This window comes from Taudactylus pleione, unplaced genomic scaffold, assembly GCF_031769625.1.
Source record: "Taudactylus pleione unplaced genomic scaffold, aTauple2 ptg000116l, whole genome shotgun sequence".
Taxonomy (NCBI): Eukaryota; Metazoa; Chordata; class Amphibia; order Anura; family Myobatrachidae; genus Taudactylus; species Taudactylus pleione.
This window is the reverse complement of record NW_028284518.1, coordinates 25,671,182-25,692,270: the sequence shown is the minus strand read 5'-3', so window position 1 is coordinate 25,692,270 and position 21,089 is coordinate 25,671,182. Positions and strand designations below refer to the sequence as shown.

At 39.8% G+C, this 21,089-nt stretch overlaps 1 protein-coding gene across 5 annotated transcripts in view; it reads right to left on the bottom strand.

The window, feature by feature from the left end:
- Positions 1-11,927: 11,927 nt before the first annotated feature.
- PIGN (phosphatidylinositol glycan anchor biosynthesis class N) overlaps positions 11,928-21,089 on the bottom strand; it is a 491,207-nt gene continuing 482,045 nt past the window's right edge. For all 5 annotated transcript variants that reach the window (XM_088471817.1, XM_088471818.1, XM_088471815.1 and 2 more), the window contains one exon: positions 11,928-13,142. In XM_088471817.1, coding sequence (XP_088327943.1) covers positions 13,019-13,142 — 124 coding nt within the window. In that variant the 3' untranslated portion in view covers positions 11,928-13,018. The remainder of the gene's footprint in view (positions 13,143-21,089) is intronic.

The window sequence follows — 21,089 nt, the reverse complement described above, 5'->3', positions numbered from 1 at the left end:
AAGGGGTCTGCTACCTGGGGGCACTGTATAAAGGGGGCTGCTACCTGGGGGCACTGTATAAAGGGGGCTGCTACCTGGGGGCACTGTATAAAGGGGGTTGCTATCTGGGGGCACTGTATAAAGGGGGCTGCTACCTGGGGCGCTGTGCCCCCGTTATCGATCAGTTGCAGTGCTGGATCTAGGTGCTCAGCTGATCCGATCAGAGGTTGGCTAGTACGTGAGAATGTCTCATCCGTCTCGCAGTGAGGTAACGGGGTGCTCATACTGCTCCCTGTCTTTCTCACACTCCTCTCTGTCTTTCTCACACTGCTCCCTGTCTGTATCACACTGCTCCCTGTCTGTATCACACTGCTCCCTGTCTCTCTCTCTCACACTGCTTCCTGTCTCTCTCTCACACTGCTCCCTGTCTCTCTCTCTCGCACTGCTCCCTGTCTTTTTTGCACTGCTCCCTGTCTCTCTCTCTCGCACTGCTTCCTGTCTTTTTTGCACTGCTCCCTGTCTCTCTCTCTATTCTGGGAATAGAATTAGGTGACCCAGCAAATGCAGGTCTCTTTTCTAGTATCTATTAATATGTGATCTAATGAGTAACATTAGTAACTATTCATCCATCATCTCATATTCATAGTCTGTATTACATTTACATTTGCCATGTGTTTTGCTAAATTATATTAATTACACAATCTTATTAGCAAAATATTTTATACATAACAGGAACATCAATTATTAGTTCCGTTGTGCTTCATCTGCCTTTGTATGTGTTTAAATCTAATTCCTGTAAAGTTGCAGCCCTGCATCTCTAGTACACTTTGGTGTTATGGTGTTTTGCTGCGTATGCGATGCCAATATGATGCTAAATTTAAAGAGAGAGACTGTACACTACACTTCTCAGTTGTGCCAGTCGTCTTTTGCCGCATGGCGTATTGATGCTAGGTGTATGAGGTCACATCTGTAGGTTCTCATATGGTTTACAATATGGGGAACAAAGTTGGCTAGACATCACCATGCTGAGGAGAACTCTACGTTAGCAGCACTTTTTTTCCCGTGAACCTCAGTGAACTAAAAGATTATATTTCACCAGATTTTGGGTCCCCCCCTAACACCAGCAATGCTGTATCTGTTTAGGAGGCCACAATCCTTTGATGCAGGATGCTTATAAATATACCTTTTCTTATCAGAATGTATTCCAGTACTGTCCCTGTTTCATGATAAGTAAATAATTGTATCACAGCAAATTCTTTATAAATCATAATAAAAATATCAGAAACAGCCAAATGCTTATTAAATAATGAATATATTCTATGCTGCACTCAATTAACTGCAAGTGTAAACTGCCCTTTGAACTGATCAGTAAACATTGTATCCAGAGAATAACTACTGTAAGAGTATAATTATTTAATTACAATTCACAGCAAATTAGTACCTATCTTACAGGATCTTTCATGTGGTTTCCTCCTTCCCTGTAAGACTTAAGTAAATATAATGTACCAGATAATTCACTGACAACCTAATTCATACTCTACTTAGTGTATGCAAAGTCATAATTAAATAAATTATTCATACCTCTTTGTTCTAAAGAGTCTCATAATAAATGGAAGATATGTATAATATCAAATAATGGAGTTATTTAATTTCGACTGGAGATTCTTTGTCAGTCAAATGTCTTCTTCATGTGTGCGCACATAACACTACAAGTCAAAAGTATTACAACCTTTTTTATTATTGATATTTATACAGTTTAATATTTAATGCACTTTGAAATGAAAGCATAGAGCAAATAAACATTTGGAGATAAAAAATAAATCATAGAATCATTTCATTTAACAAAATTTAAACACATTTTTTACTTAAAATAGCCACCATTGCAGATATAACCACCGAACACACTTGCGGCTTCTTTTCTATAATGGAAATCAAATATTGTTCGCTCTGAATCAGGGCCAGGTGTTCCTTCGGGAACGCCTCCGTTTGGCCAGCCATCCCCCCCCTGCCCGCCTCCAAAACGGGGCAAGCTGTCAATCACAATCGACAGCTTCCCCGTTTCGGTGCGAGACCCGTAGCTACGGAGCGCCCGTCGCTGGCCGGGTCTCGCGCATGTGCACGCCGGAGCCGCTGTGCGCTCGCGTGCGGGTCTGAATCAGGCCTTAAGTATTGTTACTGACCCTATACCCTACACTACTGACCCTATGGACCCCTCTATACCCTACACTACATTACTGACCCCTTTATACCTGCCACTGATTTACTAACCTCTCTATACACCACATTACTGACCCCTCTATACACTACACTACCGACCCATTTATACCTGCCACTGCATCATTGACCCCTCTATACCTGCCACTACATTACTGACACCACCAAACACTACACTACTTTACCGACCCCTTTATACCTGCTACTGCATTACTGACCCCTCTATACCAGCCACTACAATACTGACCCCTCTGTTAATAAATCTCCCCGTCATTAGAAAAAATTAATAGTGCAGACCTCCCCCCACACACACTTCTCCTGGAGACACCTGTACAACTTTAACTAATCTAACCTTAAGATCCTGTGCATTGGTCAGCTCCTCCCAGTGTCCTGGATCTGTTATTCGTACACCACTGCCAACGTTTAGAGGTGTGGGAAGTCGGGCACCTATTCACTGTAATTTCACTGGTCACCACTTCGCCACCCCTTCACTGTAGCAGGGGGAGGCAGCATGCACCAGGGGACATTATGGAGTAGAGGAGAGAAAACAAAGCAGGAGGGGAGGCGGAACAATGCGGAGACTGAGGGGCTGGTCTGATTGCAGCTGTGCCCTCCTGGTTACAGCACTCTGGGTGACAGCCCTGTCAGCCCACCCCCTGAGCCGACACTGGTTCTAAGTATACTTTTTATATTTTTATGTTGAACCCAAATAACCACTTAGATTTTTTCTATCAGGTTTAATTTTCTTATGGTGCCATCTTTTTATTTTCCTCCTTTAGAATAAGCATGGGATAAAAACATTTATACATAATCTTTTTAATATTAAGCTGAATACAGTATGTAGAATAGATAATGCTGGCAGGATAAGATTCATTTAGTCACGGGGGCTCTTGTTCATTAACACAATGGGAACGAGGGGTGTTTGTTTAATAACTCATGAACTTAAAAGTTGTCCTTCATCATAAATGAAAAATTCCCTTATGTGCCAATTGCACATGCTGCAAATATGAAAGACATACAACAACACGAAGGTATGTATAGAAAAGGTTCAGTATCAGAAATAGAAGTGGAATGTCTGTAGAGATCTAAAGATCATTACAAGTTGCATCTAGATTACACAAAGTACTGTGGTTTTTCATGTGTGTGGCACAGCTGGGACAAGCAAAACCACTATGGGCCCGATTCTGAGATTTACAGAACACTGATATTCGCGTAAATCTCAGATAGTTGAAGATCTGTGCATGTGCAGGAGCCGCACTGTGCGTGTGCAGGAGCCGCACTGTGTGTGTGCAGATCAGGTCATGCCATGTCGCTCGCAGTGTCCCAAAAGCCACAGCATGATTGACATGTTGCTGGCATTTGGGAGTGGCGACGGGTAGCATTCTAGAAAAGTCGGCATGTTGGCCTCATTTTCTGAGCATGCCGAAGCCAGTGGCTGCATCCTTGAATGCAGCTTCACTGGCCCTGGGTGCATGATTTTGTTAGACATCCTGAGTAACCTGAGGGTAATTCAGATGTTCGATGTTTACGCAGTTGATCCAATGGCTGCATCTTTGGACACAGCAGCAGATCACAGAAGCTGGCAGTGGGCGTCTTTATACTTATGATGCCTTCTGCAGATTTGGCCTATCATAGCACAGTTGTTGAGTACAAAGATGCAGTGGCTGCTGTGCTATAGTGTACATCTCTGAATCAGGCCCTATGTTCAGAAGGATTGGCCAACACATACCTCACTTGTTCTAGGCAGGAAATATGTTGAGAAGTTAGTGCACTTTTTGACCCTGATAAAGTGTACGTTCCTCCTTTGCACAACAAGTTTGGATTTATGACGATGTATAAAACGCCAACTGGATTCACATATTTGAGAAATAAGTTTCCCTGCATTAGTGATGCCAAGATTAAAGAAAATATATTGTAGTTCCTCAGATCAGAGAATTATTAAGAGATGGGAGATTTGTAGGGGAGTTGAATGAAGCTGAGAAAGCTGCAGGCCAGGGTTTCAAACATGTTTGCACAAACTTTTTGGGCAATCACAAGGTTGAAAACTTCTGAAATTATAGGTGAAATGACAAAGTAATTGGGTAAAATATGTAATTAAAGGTTCATTTCAGTTTGCTTCTGGACTCTTAGAGAGACATTCCTGAAGTACAGCAGAAAATCAAAGTTATTTTTTAAACTGGAAGTTTGTCTTTTGATCAGATTTTAAAAAGTATGTGAATATATGGGTTTTTAAAAAATAAATTGCATTTCACTCAAACCTTACCTAATAGAGAAATTTCACAAACATATTTGAATTCAGCACAAAAAATACTATAAAAATCAGGTATTTTCATCAATGGGACACAAGGGGACCATCTGCCACAGTCCCTCTATTTTCGATAGCATTCAGGAGTTTGGACAATTTGATTGTCAACCTTCTTTTGTTATGTCGGCAAGCAAAATATTGCTTAGTTTTTTAATATTGACATTTTGATATGTGCAAAATGTCGATAAGTCTATATTTTGACTGCAGGCTAAACCACTGTATGTGCAGTTAACTATATTGTGACTGGCACCTTCTAACTGCAATTCTAATTTCATATTAATAACTTAATATAGGTCTATCAAAGCCACTCTGTGGGCCTGATTCAGAGTTGGAATTAGTGTAAGAAAGAGCAATTGTGCATTTTGGTAAAACCATGCTGCACTGCAGGTGGGTCAGGTTTCAAATGTACAGAGAGATTTAGATTTCAGAGGGGTGTGTCCAAACTGAAATCACAGTGTAAAAATAAAGCTGTCCACCATTTGTGGGCTACATGCAAAATCAGCCAGTATTTACCCTGCATGTAAAAGTAATGTATGTATATGTAACAAGGTTTGTCCATGTACAGTCAATTTAGTATTTCCTACTTTATTCCCAAATCTGAATCAGGCCGTGTGTGTTTAAACACATGTCCATTAATAATGAGTATATAAATCACTATGGTTGTTTTTTTTGGTCGCGATAAAAAAATGTATCCTAGATGTGAAATGCGTTTGTTATTTTATCTTCATAAAATAAATTCAACATTAATTTCATATTCCTGAAACCTTTCAACATTATTTAAAGCAACAGACTGATACTACTGTTATTTTAATTACAGTGCCACTGATAATGTTATTGTCATTTTAATTCTTTCTCATTTCATTACCACTTATTGATTTGTCTTTACACATCTATCATTTACACTTCACTATCACCTTTTTTCTCCTTTTCGTGTGATGCCCTGGGGATGGTCCTTGGCTGGAATTTTTTGGGGTACGTTGCTTCTCGGACATCAACCCCTTAATGTTAGGGACGCCAGTATAGAGGAGCCTTGACGATGGCCTGGCGCTTATTCATATATTTGCTAATGTATGTAACTAATACCTCTGAATCTCTATTATCATGTAAGATTTAAGTATTTTTTGTTGATTTTGCTGCAGTGAGCTGGAGGGCAAATCCCTTTTTTTCTGTGTTGTGTAAACCCCGCCCTTTACAAGCACCTGTGCTATGTCATTAATCTGATATGAACGACCACCATACTTTTTGTCCACTGACAATGTTGTTGGTATGCTAATTGCAATGACACTGATGCTACTGTTGGTATTTTAATTACAATGAGACTTATATTACTGTTATTATGCTAATTGGAAAAAGACAGATGTTGTTGATATGCTAATTGCAGTCACATTGATACTACTATTGGTATGCTAATTACAATGACACTGTTGGTATTAGCATTTATGTTGAATACCTATTTAGGGGTATTTCATATCATTCACCTGTTTCTATTTCCCTGGATCTTCTGGTGTCTCTGTTTGGAAACTGAACCTGTTCTGGCTTACCATGATGAAGTCAGGTTCTGAATTGATTCTTATGTGGTATTGATTATTTGGGGATAATCTCCATGCCTCCAATTCTGGGAAGGTTTGTGATGCTGGCAAGGCCTTCCTTCATGGGACATTTATTGATAGGATTGCGCAAATTAAAGCTTTTAATACAATGCGGGAAAATGGGTTGGAACAACGCTGCCGTGACTTGGAGTTCCTGTACATCTGCTCCTGTACGGATGATCTCAGAGACTCTTTGTTGGCTGCCCAAAAGCAGTGGCGATTACATTTTTGACAAGTCTAGGCGCAGATTGCTTTTCTCCAGACACCCGCTTTCATTTAAGGCTGATGTGGGTAGTACAGTAGCTACTTGACTTGCTTGGCACATGACAAACTGGCTGGTGGAACCATCCTACGATTGCCATTCCTGAGAGAGTCCTTTGGTTGCTGGGGACAAAGCCAATGAACACATATTTCTATGACCTTTGTGTGTCACTTGTGGCATAATCAAAGCAGCTGTTGACTGATTATTTGGACTAGGTGGTTTTACCAAGGCTCTCAGTTGAAGTGGCAAATTTTCTAGAGGCTCTGTTTTCAGTGAAGAGGAATTAGACCTTTCCTAATAAGTCCAAGGTGTTGATAACATGCCCATTGCAACTTTTAAACAGTTTTCTATTTCCCGCCTGCTGCTCACCTACAATCAGTTATTTCAGTTGTAATGGAAATAATACTATGACTCCTGTGCTCACAAGAACTGAAAGTGCTGCCTGACAAACGATGTAGTCCCCACCACATATCATATAAACATAGAACAAAACATCCTTGAAGAACAAGTTAGCCACCTAAAATCTAAATTTATATCAAAAGGATACGATGAAAGAAAGATTGCTGGTACTATTGAAGAAATGAAGAAGATCCCACAAGAGAAACTCTTGGAATATAATAACGGTCCAAAATAGCTGATCAAACTTTTCTTCCCTTTGTCACGTATAACAATCAACATCGGATAATTGAGTACATTTTCAAAAGACATTGGTTCATTCTCATTCAAGATCCTAGCCTTAGAGGTATTATTCCTCTGAACCCCCCGCTTTATCTATAAGAAAGCTCCTAACTTGAGAAACCACTTTGTAATAAGGGTTTCCATAGATGTTGTTTGTGCATTGTATGCACGCCACATAAAAAACAAATAAGTACAGTGGAGGAGGGAGTTTCCAATACCACAAAACAAGGATATAAAATAAGAGAGTTCATGACTTGTAATACTTCCAATTGTATTTATGTTATAGAATGCAAATGTGGCCTACAATATATTGGGAAAACCAAAAGGAGACTACGGGAAAGGTGGGTGGAACATCTTCGGAACATTAAAAAGGGTTTCGATAAAAACACACTTTCTTTGCATTTTAAGTTAAAACATCAATGTTCTATACTTGATATCAAGTCTATTGTAGGGATTAAAAAAAAAAAAGAGGACAATTGGAGAATCAAAGGGAGTGAAAAAGCTTTAGCCCAGACAGAGATGAAATGTATTTGTGATTTTAAAATTCTAGAACCAAATGGGCTACATAATGACTTTGAGTTGAAATGGTTCTTGTAGTCTAGAGCTTTGTTGATTTTAAAGATCAGTTATTGTAACCCCCTTTTTCTAGTTATAGTCTTATTATCTTATACTTTTTATCTTTTTTAACAGGATTTATTTAATGTATTGATTGATGACAATTCATGTATTGTTGAATTATGAAGTCACTTCTGGCAAAAAGGTGTGGGTCTATAAGGGGAACATCAATGCATATGTCCAAATTGTCCATCAGGGCTATGTTGTAGACGGACCGGAAGTATAGGTAATGTCACTTTCGGTCCACGATCTCACTTGGAGAAGATGCGTTCCATCATGTCCGGCTGAATGATGTCAGGTTAAGTGCGCCACTTCCGGTCTGTGGCCACATTGTTGAGGGACCACGTGGATGCTATGGTTTCCACTTGGCAAGGACACAGTCTAGAATGGAACACTTTTAATTCGCAAATGGCTTAATTACATAATACTGCCTTAGGGCGTGCATAATTATGCGGTTACGCCCAAAGACGATCGGAAACAGTGTGGATATATAAAGTATGTACAATGTATGTATAATTCCTGCATAGTCCCATATGTTAATTAACAGTTATCTCTCTTAAGTATATTATATACACTATGTAGGAGGTCTGCTGGACGTGTGGTCCACAAAGAAAAGTTATTGGTAATAGGGGCGGAGTTTTAGTCTCTGCTATATAAACAGGATGTACCTTCAGATCAGTCTCACTTTGAGAAAAGCTCTGTGCCGAAACACGTTAGTGTGACTGAGGGGACCGCTACCGCTGGGTTGCCATACCGGACTGAGAGGCACCATTGGGAGGTGATTTGAACCCAGGTACTCATTCACTGTCTCATGTGGTTTTCTTGCCTTGTTTTGAAGGCCCTATCTGGTACGCGGCCACTTTTTATATGTGTTGATTGATGTTTGTCATATTTTGGTCTCAAATAAATGTATCAGTGTTACACTATGGATATTTCCCGTTACAATTTGTTTTGAGGTACGGTTGACTTGGATAAGAGACGTATGCCCTCTGGTGGAGCAATTAACAACGTATATTCTTCAAAGGGAGACGGACTACACAATCCTACATGTAAGTAGGAGATATTCATTCTACTATATATATATATATATATACAAATAATCTATCCAACACCATATTCTTCTTTTTTGTTTGAGGAACGTTTGATTGAGGATCTTCAGAGAAGAAAGGACTTTGTTAGATTCTTTTTAAGATTTCGGACTTTATTTATTATATATACCCCAGAGAAAGGAGTGTCTGAAACATAGTTAGTTCAGTTGGTTTCATTGCCCTCCTGCAAGTCAGAAATTCTTATTGTTGTTTTATTGAAATCAGGGAAGGACCCCTCTCTCTGTGTGTAGACTCCTATCGACTCCTATTTTGCTTTTTTACTACTGATGACAAAATACTGGCTAATCTGGTGGCTACCCAGCTTAATTCTGTTACTGCTTCAATAATCCACCCGGATCAAACTGGTTTTATGACAGATAAGTCAACTGTGCAGAATCTGCTTCATATGTTTTTCAATCTTCAGGCACTTGATTTTGCCGAGGGAGCAGTGGTGATCTCCTTGGTTGCTGCAAAGGCCTTTGACTCTGTGCACTTGGTCTATTTATGGGAGGTGCTCCATTTATTATGGCTTTGGTTCTAATTTTATATGTTGTGTTCAACTCTTTTATATTCTGCACCAGGTTAGAATTGTGTCTTCACTTCCGAACTGTTCATCCTGGGCCAGAGAACTAGACTGGGCTGCCCTTTATCCCTTGCTTTAGAACTTGTAAGACTACATCTGCTATGCTCTACCTTTACCCTCCTGATTCTTATAAATAGAAAGTTCCGGTAGCAGACACTATGAATAATGAACATTTCTTCACTAGCAGAAATGCCTTAACCAAATTTCATAAGCATTGGTCATATTGATATGAGTGTTGATGAGGGTCCTGCCTGTAATGTGTATAGCTGTTCTGGGAGAGCTGCCCGAGCACTTACATTTACATTTGTTGTCTTATTACAATGTATTTTACTTGGTTTTTGCACCGTAATGCTAATGCATTAGTTACATTGTGACTAGTATAATGTTTTTACTGTTCATTCTAGCACCCTGCACTGGTCACAACCCGTGCAGTTCCTTTTTCCTGCCTGGGATGTCTCACTCAGCTCTGGTGCTTCTAGCACACTCCGCTGATCAAACAAACTGCTGAGTACCAGAGCAGAGAGAAACTCCCCAGACAGGAAAGAGGAACTGCACAAGTTGTGACAGGTGCAAGGTGCTAGAATGAACACTAGTTTTCTTGCTGCTTTTGTTCACTTGTGTTTATGTTCTTCTTTGACTCTTGCGTAATCTATTTAGTTTTAGGTTTAATCTGTTTTAATTTCTGTTGTATTGTTAAAACTCAATAAAAATACTTGATTAAAAAAAAAAATTCAATGTCCAGCCTGATACAGACTGATAATAATCGCAGCACTGCTGCAATTAATAATACATATGCACCTTGGTGTCCTAAATGGTTTATCAGAGAAATATGCAATATCGATCTCTTTTCTATATGAGTAACAGGTTGTTTGTTACTAATGCTAACTATGAGATAAGACTCACTATACTTATTATGAATCAGTAGGTAAGGAATATTCCCTACTTCATTTACATAGCTGATGGTTCTGAGATGGTGATTTACTGTGTTTTTAACCATATAATTTTAATAACCTGTATAAATAAATATTCACATAGAATTGTAGTAGTTGCTGTGGTTTGGAACCTACTTTTATTGGAATATTCATTTTGGCACATTTGCTTTTTATGTTATTTATATTTGGTTTTCTATATTAATAGACCACCACAAATGCTGTCTATTTTTCCTGTACATGCATTAATTGTCTCAGGGCTCTTCAGGGTTTTGGTAGATACCTAAAACAGTTGTTAATGTATTTCTGGTCTGACTGGGACAGGTTAATCCGAGAGGTTGTCGTTTTACTATTCTTTTTCTAAATGATTGTTTCTCAGCTTTATTATCCTGTACTGTATGTCAGATCAATTTGATTTGAGAGATATTCGTCTAGTCACGAATGGACTGCAAACTGTAAGCAACCTGGGCCAGTAAATAATATTCTTGGTCACTCACAGCCCTCTCCTCACTGCATGTCTCAGATTAAGCATTCCTGGGATCCAGGAGGCATGTAGTGAAAGGTTGGAAAAATGACCAATTACCACTCATCGCATTGTATGACTGTCATATCTACTGAAGAAGGTTCAGCAAGTATTTCATTGACCTGACACCTCACATATCTTCATAGAAGCTGCTTGCAGGGTATGACAGGTAGTGAGGAAAGTGCTGTTAGATAGCAACAGGGCTAGTACAGGCCAGGTTGTATTATCTTAATATATGCCTGCTACTGTACTGACAATGAATGCAAACAATTTCATTATAAGCTTAGTAATGTTATTAGGAGATTCTTCTCATGGGGGATGAATGTAATAAAAGTTATTCAAAATGGCCAATTCAAGTCCTTTGAAAGTAGCATACAAACATACAATCTGTGCAGTTACTGTTACTAAAAAATCTACAATCGGGTTCTACTTCAGCCAAACTGATTACTAATATGAGAAGTTCCAAACTGAAATGTATTGCTGTTCACAAATAAAGACCAACAATGAATAAGAGAATACTTATTTATACTAAAGCTATTGGAACTAAACAAAACACTTACTGCATGTAAAACTGCTTTTAAAAGCAATAGTTTTAACAGATTATTAAGTGTTTTAATACTCTTATTTTGCAAAATATCTGGAATAAGATAGTTGTGACCATACACACTGTCAGATCAGACAACGATCAGATATCGTTGTCTGATCGACCAGCATGTGCTCGATGATCGTTATCGAACATCCAGCACATGCTCCATTCCCCCAACTACTATAATGACCCTTGATCGTTCCCTATAGTAACCAAGCTGACCAGGTTGGCCTGCAGGCACAGGTGATGGTCAATATCGATATCGACCATCCGTGCCCGTGCATCATTTGGTCGTTTGAAGGGGCAAAAAAAAAGGTCGATTTGAACGATCAAACAATATCATTATCATTTAAATCGACCAAGAAATCTGACCATGTGTATACACCATTAGACTGATCAGCTGGACATAAATAAAATATGACATTTCAATAAATGAATGCTTGCCATATTACCCTGGCTTTATCACAGTGTCTTGGACAATAAAGGCAGATCCAAATACTGAGAAGTAGATGAAGACTTGTTTTAAATATTACAAAACACAAGTAAAAACATTTTATTGAAATAAATTTACACCCATGTTACAGTTTTATTATTTCTAGTTGTCTTGGACAATGACATAACTTCATTTTGATTCCCCTTAGCAATTGACAAGTTATTATGCTAGAAATCTCACAGTGTACAGGATAATGTCTGAGAGATATTATAAAATAGAGTGTAAAAAATATAATATAATGTTGCAAAGTATCTATTCCACAGATTTGCTCTGTCAAGCTGCAAAAAGCAACAGTTCTCAGTGACACTGACTTCTCTGTGAGGAAACATTGGTATTATCTGTGCCTATGTTACTGATATAAAATAGCCGGGCAAATGAAACATATGATGTGCCCCTCACTTTGGTAATGCTCTTCCATTAAATACAGTGTGTTACTATCTATGAAGAGATTTTAACCCTAGAACCATGTGCCTGACACACTAGACCATTTCTAAGTTTCCAATAAAAAACATTCTTGTGGCAACCTTACCTCGCTCAGTTACGATGTTGTTACAGGCAATTCTGCAAAAAAATGCATGAGCAGTTGGAACCAATATAGGTCTACCAATACCCAAGAGATGTGGAATGTGTCCATCGAAAAAAGATCGATAGACATCATACCAACGTAACGTGCCACAAGACAATGTGCATGGAACATCGGGCAATGATTTGTTCTGATTGTATTTGAATGGAAAAATCTTAATTTTTTTTTTTTTCATTTCTTGTGTAGAACCTGTAGTAACCATGTATTGCACCATTGTTTAATAAATGGTATTTTTCTGGATACTACGGGTATCACAGACCCAGGTTAGGTGTTTTATAAGGTTAGCTTTCTAGTGTTAATCACTGAGTGTACAGTATTTCCAAATAGACAACAGCAGCTACTTTTGGCTACTGAAGCATAAAACATACTAAAGAGATGAAAAACATAACCAACCATGCAACCAATGAAACATTTACTTTTACTTTCTACACTGCTTTAAAAGCAGAATGTACAGTAGAATTTGATTGGTTGTTTATGTATTAGATTTATACAAGTTCTCAACAATGGATTTTAAGTTATATATTCAGTGCAATCTGTAATGTTTCTTCTGTATTTACTTTCAAGTACGAGTGAAGTAGCCTTTAATCTGTGTCAAGTGACATGGTGCTTCTTTTTTCTCCAAATCGCAATCTTCTTTGTAGTAAGACACTGAACTAAACCACTTAGAAGCAACAGGAAGATAGTCATAGACATCACAATTACATAGTGGCTGATGCTGTAGAAAAGAAAAAACATTATTTAATAATAACAGAATGTGTAGCAGTAGACTACTAGAATTATCACTTAAGGTCATCAAAAATCTTCAGATAACAAAAGGCAAAATGTTTAACAAATGAGTTATATTTATGACATGTGTATCACTGATCCAGTCATACATTCCAGTAGGGAACACTTACACAAGTGGGTAAAGCTCATTTACACACTACAGTACATAACAAGCACCATACTGATCAAGAAATAAGTGCAGTTTGTGGATTCGGAAATTGAAATACCAAGTTCTCAGGCCAACATTGGTGCAGGCTCCATAACCACCCATGAGCTATATTTCACACTAGTTTCATGCAACTATCACAAATTACTGAGAACAGGGAATATTAATGTTATTTCATTGACAGGAAAAACACATTCACTTGCACATCAATTAAGATGGCAATACAGTTGTCTGTTTATATATGCAAAGCACAACAATATTTAAATGACTATAGACTACCTAAATATTCAGCCATAGCTAAAGAATTTCAAGGTTGTCACTTTTAACCACTTTGCTGGCGTGATTGCATCGTTTGCGACAAAGCCAGGCTGTGTGCTACCTGACATGGGAGCTCATTCAGACCCGCTCGCAAGATGTGATCGCTCGCTGGCAAAAAGGGGCCGGATATGTAAATTAAGCGCTCGCACTGCGTTGCGTAAGGACACCCACTGTGTGTTAGCGAGCTACGGCAGAGTGCGTTCGCAAAAATCGCTCACAGCAAGCGATCGCACCTTAGCGAGCGGGTCTGAATCAGGTCCACGGTCGCAAACAATGTGATCAGTCAGAAACGCACATTAGGCGGCTACTGGAAGATAATCTTCCAGCAGATGCCAATAGCAGAGGGAAATCCCGGCCCCTCTGCATCCCTGCGCCCTCTCCCCGGTGTCTGTCGTGCTAATAAACGGGCAAAATGGCAGGACCACCCACCTGGCAACTGCAGAGAGGAGCAGCCGCCGGGGAAGTGTACATGAAGCAGCCCCCAGCAAAGTAGTAATGTCACGATGGTCCAAAATATCAATGACCGATATATTAAAAATCGATATTAATGTTATGTGGTTTTTTTCTTTAAATTATTAATAAAATTGTGTTGAATAAGTTCTAGATAAATCTTCTTGACCTAATTCAGTCATAATAAAAACCGAACAATTTCTGAGCGTATTTTTGTAAAATATTAGCTAGTTAGGTGGTTAATGACTATGGGGTTGATATATCAGGCAGTGAAAACAATAAAGTGGACCAGTGGAGAAGTTTCCCATAGCAACCAATCAACTCTGAGGCAGCATTTATTAAGTACATTCTATAAAATTATAGGTAAAAGCTAATTTGTTGCTATGTCTCCACTGGTTCACTTCTTCACTGTTTGATATATCAACCCCATTGTGCTCATTAGGTATGTTTATAAATAAATATAGTTACAGGTTTACAACCGTTCACATTTTTATATCAGAGTATGCCTAAATGAAAAGTATGTACAATTAATTTGCTTCAAAATAAACATGAACTGTACAGTATATACCACTCACTGTTCAGATACTAATATGCACCTTGATTAATGAAATCTATAACTACAGTATCTTGACCTGTACTATATTCAGACAAATAACAACTCAATAAATTAAAAACACAATAGCATATATAACTGGACATTGTCCATTGATGTGTCTGTGACTAATGTTTGTACAATCAGCACATTTTGATATCAGAATGTACCAATTATACATTCACACTACATTATACATTCGACCCTTACTATAGGATTGGTGCTGATGCTACTTTTGCCATCTCTACCATCAGGAGACGCAGGGATGAGCCTACAGTCGTTGAAAGGGCTGTGACAGAACATGGGCTCCTGCTCAATTCTTCTCAGCATGTGCATTAGGCCTACACATGTGCTGTGAAGCCCCATTAGGTTTAGTACCGGCCTATGGCCTTATGTTTTTATATGCTCATGTAACTCATCTTTGCCTTCTAATACCCAGTCATTTATAACATAGTGCAAATGATTACATTATAAAGCATTAGTATACTATTACATTAGCATAGTTATTATATAAAACATAGGTTGGCATTTATGTCAATACACCTAAAAAGCTTAAATGTATATCTAATTAGACAATTGATAACAGGAAGATTAGAAAACAGGGTGGTTTTATGTTATTTAATTATTGGTATATTTCAACCATAAAGTAGAATAAAAATAATATCAAGACCTGAATTTCATGTTACATGATCATCTATTTAGGTAATTTGAATGAAGAGGAGGATTTTATATATATATATATATATATATATATATATATATATATATATCCAGAGCACTCATTAATCTTGTTTGAGATATCACAATCTTATTTGTAGGTGCGACACAGGTTGGCTTCATAGAGAAGCCTCTATGGTTATATGCATATGGAGCAGACTGTAGAACAGCAAGTGACTGGCAAGTGGAGAAAAGGCACTACCTGCATCTATTGCCAATTGTAAAGGTATTGGACTTATGAGCTAGTTACAATTAACATGCACAGCTCACATATATAACAACTAACCATAACCAATTACTGGATAATAGTTCTATCTGCAAATGGCATAAAAGTATATCAGTAAATAAGGAAGAATGCTATTTTCAACATCTCAAAATTATACCATATATTATTATTATTTTAACATAAATAATTTATTGTGCCTTAATACAAAATGTTACAGAAACACAGAGGTTTTGTACAAGTTTAAAGGATCAACAAACACTTAAAGCTTTCTCCTATTCATAAAGGTCACTTTTACGAGATATCTCCCACTGACATAAATATTGTTAATTGTGCTACAAAACTCCTCTGAAATGGAAGATCAGCTTGTTATGAAGCAATCTCCGGGCATGGAGCCACACGAAAGGTCACTAATATAAGTTTCACTTTATGGCCACATACAATTATAGTCTACCCAGGCTTTCAGAGGGAGTTAATAATCTTCTATCGGAATGTTTGACATCTAAAACCAAAACTATTGAGGGAAATGGGAGGTCAATGCTGTGTGGTACCAGTAAATGTGATATAAAGGCTTTTATAGTTCTACGACTGATACTCATATTGAGACAGGTCAAAGGCTAATCAAAATAAAATTGCCAAAACAGCACACTTTCCCTTCTATTACAATGAAGGACACCTAGTAATCTAGAAGTTGTTCTACACAAAGTTTCTTTTATAATGGCGATATATTCATTATTTATTTGTTCCAGTTGCACAATCTTTAGTATTTAACTGAAAGCTAAAATATTCAATTGTTCAAAAGGTGGTTCAATTTCGGGTAGGTGATTTGAAGAACAACAGTGTTTTCAATTCATTAGGTTTTCCTCATTAGGGTCCTAGCCTCTTCCGTGGGCTGTTAAATATTTCCCCAATGAGTACCAAGTAAAGCTAATTCTCCTGTGTCTAATAACCTATGTAGAAAGGTTAAACAGTTTTCCAATAAAATAAATAATCCAATTAATGTTTTGTTATGCAATGCCATTTTACTGCCAGGTTGTGCCTAGCTATATTGCTGCCTGAGGCAGAAACTGAAAGGTACCTTCTAATCACATACACATTAAATGTACTAATTGCATACAAGTATGGCCCACTTCAAAAACATATTACGGCCGTAATAATTATTAGGAATCACTTAATTACATTGCAGCATACACATTCTCTATAGTTTGCTACATTCCAGTTCAGTAAAACAAACACTATAATATAATATTAATTGTTTCATGTTCTTTTAAATTACCCAGTTTGTGTACATTAACTCAGACTAGAATTAATTATTCTACTTTTAAATAAATGTAGCATTTTACAGTTACTAAAGCCGGGTATCCACTAGGCGAATTTGACAGGAGATTGCACGATAACGACATCGTTATCATACAATCACCCGCAAATCGGCCGCTAATCGGGCATGTAAATGACAAAAACGACCAGCACGTGCCCGCTGGCCGTTTTTGCCATTTATCATCACCCGTACATGCTGGTCAACCTGACGATCCCGTCAGGTTCAGCATGTACGGGGATGATGGATGTGCCTGGACTGAACGAGTGAACGTTCAGTGTAGGCACATCACTAGATATACAAACGAGAGCACGATTGCAATGTCGTAATCATGCTCTCATTTGTATGTATATTAGTGGATACATACGTTAAGAATTTTGGAGATCTATGTATATAGAAAATAATAATAATAATGATAATAATAACCTACGAGAATCCCTGCAAAAGATTCAATGACATGTAGGGAGAAAGCATTTCTGTTACATATTCAATAATTCTCCTTATGCTTTTGTATAATTTATAGTAATTCACCCACAAAATTGGAACAGCATCAAATTTCAATACATTATAATGTCTAAATAGCATTATCTCCTTTTGGAACTTTAAATGATCATGTCTGATAACCATGCAACTATAGATATTATTGCAAATATTGTAGATATGAAATATTGGTGTTGTCAACATATGGTGATAGCACAAAATCATTAATATTTAAAAAATATTGTTAGGGAGGATCAACATGACCTTTACTACTGTATTGGTTAATAAGATTGTGCATCAATCAAATTAAAACATATATTGTTTGTGTATATTACTACTTTTAAAATAATACTTTGTAAACATCAATACAATATTTTAAATAGAAAACACAACAGATTCAAAGTGAACTACAGATTGTAAATAGAACTGCCAAATAGATGAACAAAACTTAAAGAATAATTACATCTAAAATGAAAATATAGTTTTGGGTAGAATGTGAGAAATTGTAACCCATAAGACTGAGGTCCTGATTCAGACCCGCTCGCATGCGCGAGACCCGGGGAGCGACGGGGAAGCCGCCGCTCCAGGTCTTGCACCAAAGGGGGCGTGCTGTCGATGTTGATTGACAGCACGCCCCCTTTGGTGGGCGTGCTGGAGGCGTGGCTGCCAGACGGAGGCGTTCCCATGGGAACGCCTACCGTCTGGGTCTGGCCCCACTGACGGGAGGGATTTTGGCTCTGATAGAGCCAAAATCACTCCAGGGCTTGCGGTCACCGAGACCCTACCGCAGGGTCTCGTCGCAAGCCCGATGGTCTTGACCATCGCAACCATCATCATGGACGCTCGCATAAGCTGTGGGTGGTAACCCACAGCTATGCGAGCGTCCAAGAGGCCGCTCCAAGTTTAGGTAGGAGGGCCCTGATTCAGAGCGAGTGCTCTGGTCAGAGCGTCCGGCTCTGAATCAGGCCCTGAGTCTCCAGGAACAAGAAGTATCTGGAAATCTCTGCCCTCCCTCCACACTCCTGCCAGGGGCGTTTCTAGAGAGGAGGGGGCCCGTGTGCAGTCTCCGACACGGGTCCCCTCCTCTCTGTCCGGCGGCCAGTGCTGGAGTTATAGACTCTGTGCACTAGAATGCGCCCAGAGTCTATAGAGTATGCGAAGGTCACTGGGAAAATGGCCGCGGCAGCCATTTTCCCTGTACTGCGCATCTGCAAATGACGGGAAAATGGCCGCGGCGGCCATTTCCAGTCATTTTTACAGCACCGGACCCCTGCTCCGACGTGGGACTCCGGAGAGGTAAGTAACACTATGGGTGCAGGGTGTGCGGTTCGGGGACCCCCAGGACCCCGTTCACCCTGCACCCATTATAGATATGCCCCTGACTCCTGCTGAACCAAACAGCTTGTTGATGACAAGTAACACACTGCCAGTGGCATTAAGGGGGAAGCATGTAATGTATGGCAGTGAAGGGAGGCATGCGAGGAGTGCTCTGGTTTTGGGGCATGTGGAGACTACCACTGAGTGGAGGCATGTGATGTGTGTCAGTGAGTGGGGGTATGTGTGGGGGTCTAAGTGGAATGTGTTGAGGCTTGAGTGGCATGTGTAGAGGTCTAAATAACATGTGGAATCTGAGACCACAAGAGAGTATATTGTGGCAGGTGGAGCCTGCTGAGTGTGTTTGTGTGTGTTACGGTTACCTAGGGTACCTCATGTAAACCCCTAGAATCCAATGGTTGAGATCTTCTGCCACTAACAACCTCCCGCTGTTCCCTTAGAACAAAATAGCGTTCACCGGTACTTAGGCGGCCATCTGGACTTAAACTCGGGATAGTAGAGGTTTACACAGATCCCCTAAGAAGACTAGGGTAGATGTGACAGCTAAAGGGCCGGTGATTTTAAGCACAGCAAGTCCAGCCAATGGAGAGCCGCGGATGCGACTGTGTGCAGGTGGTGAGGCTAGCAAGCCGGTGGTGTGATGCAGCTTTGAGAGCCAAAGGTGCGGCTGAGTGCCAGTGGTATGGCTTGAGAGCCAGTGATGAAATGCGGCTTTGGGAGCCAGAGGTGCACATGTATGCTGGTAGTGTGGCTTGAGAGCCGGTGATGTGATGCAGCTTTGAGAGCCAGAGATGCCGCTGAGTGCCGGGGGTATGGCTTGAGAGCCGGTGATGATATGCGGCTGTGGGAGCTGGAGGTGCGGCTGTATGCCGGTAGTGTGGCTTGAGAGCCGGTGATGTGATTCAGCTGAGTGTCGGTGGTATGGCTTGAGAGCCGGTGATGAGATGCAGCTTTGGGAGACGGAGATGCGGCTGAGTGCTAGTGGTATGGCTTGAGAGCCGGTGATGAGATGTGGCTTTGAGAGCCGGAGGTGAGGCTGTATGCCGGTAGTTAATGTGGAAGCTGGAAAGAGGAAATCCACTCTAAATAACAGGTTCTGGGACACTCGTGGACCATGCAGTAAAACTGGGAGATAATCACAATAACGCTGAGTCTAGCAACAGGAACCGGCAGCATGTATGGAGACACTATAGCTGGCAAAGCCATGAGGAAGCTGCCTGGTATAAAAAGGATGAGGACCCAATAACATTGATGGACAATCATCCTACGTTCCCAGTAACATGTGACGTTGTCCAGGGTCCAGGTTACCTAGAAACCGGTGGTACCATGCTTGCGTGGCAGGCGGAAGCAGTGGAAGCGATGTCTGCAGTGTCGGAGAGTGACAAGTCGTGCCGGCGACTTGTAACAGTGTGTGTGTGTGTGTGTGGGGGGGGGGGTTCTGAAGGCAAGTTTGGGAATTTTGGAACAAGTGTGAGTCTGAAGGCATGTGGGTGAATAGTGGAGCAGTGAGGGGAAGGTTGGGTAATTTTGGGATGACTGATTGAGGGGGGCCCAGTTTTGGTGCTAGTACCACAGCTAGATTATTGGTACTAGATTATACTATGAGCCAAATGTAATAGGGTGTGAATTTGTAAAAAATGCGAGTTTAGCACTAAACTCGCATTTTTTAGTCACTCACAAATGTAACAGGGTGCGACTAGAGTAAAACCCGCATTTTTCGGGCTTTACTAATACTCGCAAAAAAACATCTAGCATACAGATGTTTTTCCATTCTCAAGATAGAACTCGGGCAATGTAATAGAGTGCGGGTGCTTCACTCGCACATATTACTGCACGAGAAATCGCAAAAACAATAGACCAGCTACAGGATAGCGAGTTTATCCTGAGCAGGTCAAAGTAACACAGAAACATGCACATATCTATGAGATACATGCATGTTTCTGTGTGTACATATATATCTATATAAAAAAAAATTACGTGCACCCCCTTCCCAAGAAGCATAACCAGTACAATTTTAATCATACATGCCCACACGCATGCATACTCACACTCCCTATCACTCATACTCACCTAGTATCCCTGTAGCCAATCATGTCCACTTCTCCATGTAGCATCCATAGGTACCTGAAAATAAATAACATACTCGCCTCTTCCTTTGCGTTGATCATGTCCTATTCGTTCCATGTGGGCATCCAGGGGATTAAAGAAAAAAATCCTGATCCATTATGAACAGGAGGAAAAGTATGTTTACACATTCCTTTCATCCACGCGAATGACTGGGACCCACGTGTGCCCAGTCAT